We start from the raw sequence: 9,835 nt of genomic DNA, 5'->3' as shown, positions 1-9,835 counted from the left end.
TACAAATTAAAAAATAAATTAGCGCATGAAATATATTTTACGGATTAAGTAGAGATTTTTCATATTTATGAGGATGTAAAAGCAAAATATGGAAGTTAAAAGGAAATAGGATCTAATATGAACACATTAGAAAGTCCATCCAACTCAGCTCAACTGTACATTTTTATAAGCCGTTTCACTATTTTGAAAACCTTTTCAAAACTTTTATTTTAATATAAAGAATTTTTATGACTCTCATTTTTATTAATATTTATTTGATTATTTAATATATATATTTTTAAAATATTGTCTTCATAAATTTAATTTAAGATTAAAATATTAAATTTTATTTCACTTGAAAATATTTCAATGATTTTTTTTTTATATAAAATCAGTTCTTAAATTTATAATCTTATGATATCTCGATAACAAAACAAATTTTTTAAAAAGAAATTACAGTTTTTTTTTTATTGGACCGGACTTCGTACAATACTTTACTTATTTCGATAGCAGGCTCTTATTTGGTCTATTTTAGACCCTTTGGAAAAAGTAAACGAAGATGCTTCTTTCATCTCTTGAGCTATTTCTTTATGCACCCCATATTTTTCATGTGTATCTCATCAGGTAGTTACGTCTATATACAGTATAAAAATTTGTCGAATATTTAGAAGTGAAACAAATTGTTGGAAAGATTATGGATACAGGAACGGTGTTGATTCACATCTCTACCAACATATACAACAATTTTATAAATATTTATGTAGCAAATATATTGTTATGTTATTGTAAACAATAATAATTCATCTCACTTTAATATTTGTTATATTAAAAAGTAGTTGTTATTTGATTGTTTCATAAGAATTGGAAATCAAAATATCATTTTACTGCATTATTAAATTGTTGCAAACATCCTACGAAAATATAAACAAATTTTCATGGTTAAATTCGTCTAACGGTTTGAAATAACTTGTCATTTAGACTTGTCTAAGGCTGTGTGAAACCAATTCCAAAGATGAAGAATAAATTCTTGACATATATAATTTGGTTGTTCACACTGACTTTTCTAAGTAATATAATGTATATGAAAATGTAATATTTATTTCAATAAAAGAAGCTAACTGCTTCATTTTACTAACAAAATTAAAAAATGTTCTCAAAATTTTCTTTATGATTAATGTGCTTGATGGAGTCAGCATCAGTAGTTATTACAAACAATATAATAACATTATTTCTTTTATTTCTCATATTATGCTTCGTTATCATTTCGACCTAACAAATCTTTTATAATCCAGCTTTCGTAGATGTTTCATATTTAATTATACAATTAATCATGTACATTTGTTTCAACACTTTTGGCTTCTTCTCTTCAATGCCAGAATGTTAGAAAAAAAAAAGAATATGGTGGAAAAAGAAAAACATCTCAGATTATCAGATATATTAATAGTAGAAATAGTATTGAGTTTTATGTTCTGAATACATGTTTCTAACGTAATCAAAACATAAATAAACTTTGCATCATTATAACTAAAAATAACAAAATGAATCAATTTGATCTATTGTGATCGATTACACCACCTTTTTATAAAAAATAGACCAGAATAATTTTATTCAAGATCATGATCGGAGAGTTGAAAAATGAAAGAAAAGGCAAAAGGAAAAGGAGATAATTTCAATTTTTAAAATTTTTAATATATTAATAAAAGAAGTAATAAACCTTTACCAATAATACATAAACCTTTTAATTTAAAAAATTATAAAAAAAAGTAATTTAAGATATTAATCCCTTTTACCATTTTATCGTCTCTAATCATATAAGAAATAGAAAAAAAAAAGTAAAAGATAAAAAAATTTAAAAATAAAAACTTTTGGTAGAATATAAGAAAGCAGAAAATGTGCACATCGAAGTTCATTTCATTTGCAAAACAGAATCAATGAAAATGAAAGATCAAAATAAACCCAATTCTCACGTACCCATAGGGTCAAGTCCTAGAAAAATTATAAAGAAAATATTGCATGACAATGCATTTGTCAGGTCTCAATCATGTTTGTATCGGGGTCCAAATATGTTAGGAAAATGGAGAAAAAAATACACAAACTTTTGCTCAGGACATGAAAATAATTGAAATCGCTTTCCAATTTGTTATCATTATAATTAATATATTATATTATTGTATTATTTATTTTGGTGAAAATTGATTAAGTAATTTATTAAAAAATAGATAAATATTATGAATCTAGTGACCACCTCAATTATTTGTTTGAGTGGAATGAAAATATTATATAAAATCTATTCAATTTATAGAAACTAAACACTTTGATTAAAAAACATATTTTGAGAAACACCATGATATATTAATAATTTTTTTTAATAATTTTTACTAATAGATTATATATATTATTATTTTATTAGTTTGTATATTTGAAACAGATCAATTATAAATCATCACATAAATTATTATAAAAAATATTGTTAAAAAAAGTTGTTAAAAAATAATTATGTTGATATTACATAAATTTGACTTCAACAAACATAAAGAAGAAGTTTCAGTGTATTTTATTATTTAGTTTTGAAAAAGAAGGGATGAAACTAAAATAGTAATACTAGAAAAACAGTTTGCAAAAATTTTTGAATGTTACCACATATAAAAAAAAATTCGAAAATATATAGCTTATATTAACAACACGAAATAAAGTGAACATTTGCTAACAATTCAAAAAACAATAAATAAATAAATTGGGCATATAGATGTCTGTTAGGAGGGATCCCGACGTCTATAATATTATAGACGTCGGAGCCCCTCCTAAGAAACATCTATATGTCTGATAGGTAGATGAAAAGTTCTTTCTTTTTCGCCTTATAGACGTCTGATCTCGCCACCCAGACGTCTATAAACGATTATAGACGTCGGTGTCACTCCTAACAGACGTGTATATGTTTGACGGGTAGATGAAAAGTTCTTTTTTTTCCGCCATATCGACGTCGGATCCCGCCATCTAACGTCTAAATGGCCTGACAGGATAGGTGAAAAGTTTTTTTGGACGTCATATTAGTTAGGGCCCCGACATCTAGGCGAGAATAGACATCGGTTCCCTAGGTGTCCGACGTCTTGTTTGCTATTAAATCAGAAATCAGAAAACTTAGATTGAGGTTTGAAACAGTACTTAGACTTATCCGCACCTATAGGCTCAACCTCTTCTACCACAGGTACATGTTCGTCCCTTGAATGACCAGCCTTTTTCATTCTTTCTCAGTCCCATATAGTGTAGGACAAGTTTCTCAATCATGTTTTTCTTTGAGTAGCCCAAAGTTACTTCAATTGTGACATCAACTCCATGATGTCTCAATATCATGCTAATGAAAACAGCATATGGAAGGTGATACATCTGTTGTATGGTGATCTTGGTCATATGATCATTCATCATAGAAATCTAGTTTGTGGGAACTTTAGCCAACAAAGCATGTAACAGATACACATCTTTAATGGTGAGTTGTGAATGAGTTCCACCTCTAGGTAGCAGAATCCAAGCTATAACAAGTTCATAAAAATGCTAATCCCTTTTCAAACCATCAACCCTAAAGAGAGTGTAATCTCTTGGTTCTTCAAGAAACCTTACACAATCTTTGTAAATTGCAATTTTGTTGATTCTAGACATCCCCAAGCGAGACTTAATCCCACCATGATGAAAGCCTGCAACTGTCTTCCATATAGCTTCATCAATGCAGACATCCACACCTTTCACCCGAGAAAGAATACAGTTACCTTCAACCTTCAGATTTGCATACAACACGTTCACCAAGTTTGAGTAGTAGTCACCACCCAACTTAACAAACTTAGCCAGACCTTGATAAATCAGCCACTCATGAAATATAAATCCTTCATTGCGGAAGAAAAGAAGATTAAAAAACTTATGCTTGATGACTTCTTTGAATCCCCAGAAGCATACGAAGTAACTTCGCACTTCCTCATCACTAATCCAACCAATGGGATTTGCTTGCCTTTCAACCGGTGATGACTGTTTTCCACAGCGAGTAGATGAAGAAGCCATCACAGATTCAGAGTTCACATAGATATTTGTGCACATATAAGGTTTTAGAGGCAAAGTAATGAAACAGTGCGACTCATGAACTCATGAATCAGTTTTTATAAAAGACCTGATTTATTAAGTTTAGAGAAGGCCATTTTGAATTTGTGAAAATTTGAAAAGCTCAGTTCAACAATTTAATTGATTTCATTAGATTTTGAATTGATTAAGCTTAAACCAATCTCAAACTTTTGAAAACAGATAAGCGCTAAGAAAACATTAATCGATTACATTACTAATATAATCGGTTAAAATTCGGGAAAATATTTTTCAATCAATTTCAATACAAGCAAACACATATCATTCACATACATCAGTAAAAATGTTGCAAATTAAGAATGATGCATGAATTACAAACATAAACTAAAGTTACCACATTTAATACTCAAGAGGTTAATGATTTTTCCTTCGTGATCCTTCCTTGAGTCTTTGTCTGCCACCATTTCAATTTATTTTTCTGCAAAATCATCATATGGTTTGGAAGCACGTATCCAGATAAACTTGGGGCCTTTTCTGTTAGTAACAGTAGTTGGTTCTTTGGGAATCCATTTAAACTTTCCCTTTGGAACAACAACTTTCCTGTAATAACAAGATCTAATAGTGTGACCAATATTATTGCAATAGAAACAGGTAACAGTAGAAGGTTTACTCAAATCAGTAAATTACTTTGAGTTAATTCTTTCACTTTTAGCATTGTAACCTATTCCTTGCTTGTTAATTACCCTTCTTTGAAATCCTAGAACAACTTCTAAGTTTGATATACCAAGAGTAAATTTTGATAATGTGCTTGCTAGGTACTTGATATTTTCTAAGTATGCAGGACAATCTTTACAATCTTTTTCAACAATTTTATTTTTAGATCTAGCATTCTCAGCAGATTGTAGAGAAGCAATAAGATCAATTTTCAATTTATCATTTTCTTCAACAAGGTTATCAATTCTATATTCATAATCTTTTCTTTCACTGTTTAATCAATTAACCTTGTATTTAAGCTTCATTGCCTTTGCATGGAGTTCTTGAGAAGCATCCAGCAATTGATAATACCTGTCTTCAATTGGTTCATCTTCAAATATGTTGTCACTGCTTTCAGAACTAACAGATCCAGCCATAAGACACAAATTTGTCTCCTCCTCTAGACTTTGATTGTCTTCATCACTAGATGTACCTTCAGAATCACTATCTTCCCATGCAATATAAGATCTTCTTTGCTTGTGTTTTTCTCCTGTCTTGATTGAGCTTTTCCTCAATTTTCTGCTTTTGCTTTAACGTTGAACAATGGGATTAACAGTATTTCCTCTTCTTTTGCTTCCTTTTGAATTTCCTACAAAAATCAGATGCATTGTTTCTAGATTTCATGAACTTAGTAAATTTCTTTACCATCATGTTAAGCACTTCCTTTTCTAGTACTTCTGCATCAGAATAAGCATTTGTATCATTGCTTCATGAGGCTTTCTTGCTGGAAATCTTGACAGCTACGGAATGCTTCTGAACAGTTTCTTCTTCCTTTATCACTCTTCTAAGCTCCAATTCATGCTCCTTAAGTTTGTCAAATAGTGTAGCCATGTTCATGGAAGTCAAATCCCTTGATTCAAATATGGCAGTTGTTGATAAGGGGAGCACTGTGATAGCTGAACTCAATCCCTGTAATGTTGTTTTTGATGATGACAACACATTAATAGCAACAACACATGAATATTGTAATGTCACAATAGAAAAGTGTTTTTGTGTTGTGTTATACATATGTGAATTTGTACATGCTTACTATGATAAATGCATATACTATGACCAATGCATATGTTAGACATACTATGTGAATCATGCATACTCTTGTGATTATGATGTGATTATATTTGTGTATGCACATTGTATGTTTATGTGTATTTAAAACCAGAAGCACAAAAGCATATTTGCATGACAGAATCGATTACAATATTATAGACAGCTTATGTTTTGAATTGTGGCAAAACAACTAGTTTGAATCGATTACATTAGGTATTGAATCGATTAAAACTCGCATGTTGTTGCAAGAAACATATATAAACATTTTTGTTGTTGTCATCATCAAAAACAAATTACACAGGGATTGAGTTTACATTGCTCTCCTATCAACACTTATGGTCTCTAATAATATATCTTTTGAAACAATATTTTATTATATTATTTTATTTAATATTATTTTATACAACACTACTAATTGGATTTATATTTTTTATAAACAGCTGAAGTTAGGAGTTTCAACAACTTATTCACATTCATTTGAGTCATTCTTCACATGGTTAAATTTCATTCACTGTGAAAGAAAACGACATATATCTGTTTACCATAATATAAGTTCGACGTACCAAAGAGTTTGAGTGCACCACATTTTTACATAATTATAAAATGCTTTATTGGATATTTGTTCACATTGAGAAGATCAAAGGATTCACCTTTTAGGGGGAACAAGACTTTCTCTTTTACATTTATAATTTGTTAAAGATTACTACAAATTTACACTATCCCAACAATCTTTTTTATAACATCCACTTTGCAATAGTATTTAAATTATAATTATCTTAATATACTTATTATTAATTTGTTGTTATAAATATTCAAATTTCATATTAAATATAACATCTTTTCTTGTTGAAAGAATTGTATGCATAATACGGACAAATATGTCAATGACAAGATGACAAGTCCGTGCATCGTATCATGCATGTAATCGATCCTACTTTTTATTCGTGACCACAAAATTTAAACGTGACTAAAAGAGAAGATTCTAAACATTAAATTTCGAAGACTTCATTTAATCTAATAATAAAACCACAATTATTAGTACATAAGAAGTCGGACTAAATATAAACTACCATTTTATTATCTGTGTAAATGAAATTAGTATTATTGAAAAGACTCTAAAAATATATTAATTGTAGAATTGATCTAGAAAATATACAAAGGGCAAGAGAGAAAGCATTCTTTTTTATTTATTATTAAGTTTGCTTCACAACCAAAATGCATTCATGTGATGTTCAATTAGAGAAAGCAAAGAAGTGCCTTACAACTGTATAAAAATACAATAATAATGGATGAACAATACAAACGAAAAAGAAAAGGATTGACACACGTCTTTCTTCTTATGAGACAAAACGCTCGGAAACTTTGCTTCCGTTGTTTTCCTTGTGGGAATGCAAAATGCATCTTCTTTCTATCAACAACGTTCTTTATTGGCACATATTCTTCATAAATAACCTACAAAGTACATGCACATGGTTAGCATAATAGTCTACAGTCCCTTTCACTGGTTATTCCTTCAATAATGTCAAGAAATACTTCTCCCTCGTATACTAATGCAGGCAAAACGGTTGTTATTTAGATTATTAATATACTTTTTTTCCCCTTTGGTTTTGGATTTTTATCCTTAAAATATGTATGTACACGAAGAAGAAAAAAAAATCTCCAACACTCTTTAGATATCTAAATAAAGAAAAAAGAAAGAGAAATATGTATGTAATATAATTAATAATATTATGTGTGAGAAAAAAAATGAAAAGTGTTGATAGAGTATTTATAACTATATACGCAAAAGGTTACATGTAAGTAAAAAGTATACGATACTGTATACGGTGTTAAATTCGAGTAAGAAATTGTAGTACTGTCGCGGTGGTATACCCTTGAAAAAGGTAAGTCGCCATCAAAGCTTTGAAAAAGATAAAAGGTTAACATCTTTTAAGAATAATAAAAGTACGCTTAAAAGAATATGCTTAATTTGTTTCTAATAAACTTGAAATAAACAAAGAAATTGCCTTAAACTTCTCAAAAATTTAATTAAAAATATGGAACCATGATTACTATAGTCAACAACCAAAATTTAAAAAGAAAATGAAAGTATTGTTCGATCGAAACAAAAAAGAGTGTTAACGTCACATACTTCGGATTATTAGTTTACTTTGTAAACTGAAACATAGGCCGAACATTACCCTAATAGCTTGCACGTGATTGCATGTAAAGAGAGTTTTAACGTAAATATTACATGATTATTACGATAATGTAGGTTTTGTGTAGAAGATTACCACGAGGAACACTACGCAAAAGCACTATCTAGTAGTGGTATGGAGGAGGCGGGGATGCGTAGATGTAGTGTGGTGGAGGTGGTGAATGAACAGGAGGAGGAGGAGACTTATACTTGTAAACTGGGGGTGGAGGGGATTTGTATTTGTAAACTGGGGGTGGTGGAGAGGGGTACTTGTACGGTGGCGGTGGAGGAGATGGGTACTTGTATGGTGGTGGAGGTGATTTGTACTTGTAAACTGGCGGTGGAGGTGATTTGTATTTGTAGACTGGGGGTGGAGGAGATGGGTACTTGTATGGTGGTGGTGGTGGAGAAGGATACTTGTAGGGTGGAGGTGGAGACTTATACTTGTAAACCGGTGGTGGTGGAGACTTGTATTTATAAACCGGTGGTGGTGGAGACTTGTACTTGTAAACCGGTGGTGGTGGAGACTTGTATTTATAAACCGGTGGTGGTGGAGACTTGTACTTGTAAACCGGTGGTGGTGGAGACTTGTACTTGTAAACCGGTGGTGGTGGAGACTTGTACTTATAAACCGGTGGTGGAGGAGAAGGGTATTTGTATGGGGGAGGTGGAGGAGATGGGTATTTGTAGGGAGGAGGGGGAGACTTGTACTTGTAAACTGGAGGAGGAGGAGACTTGTATTTGTATACTGGTGGGGGAGGAGATGGGTACTTGTATGGAGGTGGTGGAGGAGATGGGTACTTGTAAGGAGGAGGAGGAGACTTGTATTTGTAAACTGGGGGTGGTGGAGAGGGGTACTTGTATGGTGGAGGAGGAGGAGATGGGTACTTGTATGGAGGAGGAGGGGACTTGTACTTGTAAACTGGTGGTGGTGGAGAGTGGTAGTAGTAGGGTGGAGGAGGTGAGTGCTTTGGTGGTGGAGGAGAGTGGTAATAGTAGGGTGGAGGAGGAGAGTGCTTTGGTGGAGGAGGAGAGTGGTAGTAATAGGGAGGAGGAGGAGAGTGTTTAGGTGGAGGTGGAGAATGATAGTAATAAGGAGGAGGAGGTGAGTGTTTTGGGGGAGGTGGAGAGTGGTAGTAGTAGGGAGGAGGAGGAGAGTGCTTTGGTGGTGGTGGAGAATGGTAGTAGTATGGGGGAGGAGGCGAATGCTTTGGTGGTGGTGGAGAGTGATAGTAATAAGGAGGAGGAGGTGAATGTTTTGGTGGTGGAGGGGAGTGGTAGTAGTAAGGCTTTGGCGGCGGTGGAGGAGAGGAGTAGATGTAGTTGTCAGCCAATGTTTGAGATGAGAAGGTGAGGGAGATTAAGGTTAATGCAAGAGTGGTGAGAGTGAGAGAGGCCATTGGAGACCCCATGTTGGGTTTTTGTGTTGCCATTAGGAAAGGTAGCGATACCCTTTATATAGCTTACTTTTTTACCCATTTTTCCAACTAATTTATCTTGCTTTAGATTTTATCTCTTACAACAATGTGAATCTATTAAAAACTAACTTCAATTCGAGTTTCAGGACTAATGCAATCCAAGTTGCCACGCGGGTTTGGATTTGATAGAGACAGCTGGCTGTATGAAAATAATTATAAAGAAGCAATTAAAATAACTAACCAATTACTTCAAAATGTTGACCCTGCCCTTATTTTCTTTATAAGAAGAAGACACCAACCATCCTTTCAATTTTTTTTCCATTGCCCAATTTTCAAAATAATTAGGGTTAATTAACGCATTGTCCCTGTCAAGTATTTGATGTAATTAATTTGTCACGTC

The 9,835-nt window shown here is 32.2% G+C and overlaps 1 protein-coding gene across 1 annotated transcript; it reads right to left on the bottom strand.

The window, feature by feature from the left end:
- Positions 1–7,005: 7,005 nt before the first annotated feature.
- On the bottom strand, positions 7,006–9,481 carry LOC124822631 (uncharacterized). The gene is made up of 2 exons (XM_088105671.1): positions 8,115–9,481; positions 7,006–7,293 (listed from the first exon to the last, which is right to left on the bottom strand). The coding sequence occupies exon 1, from the start codon at positions 9,448–9,450 to the stop codon at positions 8,143–8,145; it is 1,308 nt and encodes a 435-aa protein (XP_087961797.1). The 5' UTR covers positions 9,451–9,481; the 3' UTR covers positions 7,006–7,293; positions 8,115–8,142.
- Positions 9,482–9,835: the final 354 nt, after the last annotated feature.

This window comes from Vigna umbellata, chromosome 2 (assembly GCF_029865625.1).
Source record: "Vigna umbellata cultivar VRB3 chromosome 2, Vumbellata_1.0, whole genome shotgun sequence".
Lineage (NCBI taxonomy): Eukaryota > Viridiplantae > Streptophyta > Magnoliopsida > Fabales > Fabaceae > Vigna > Vigna umbellata.
Note: the sequence above shows the minus strand (reverse complement) of the source record. Positions and strands in the feature narration are given on the sequence as shown.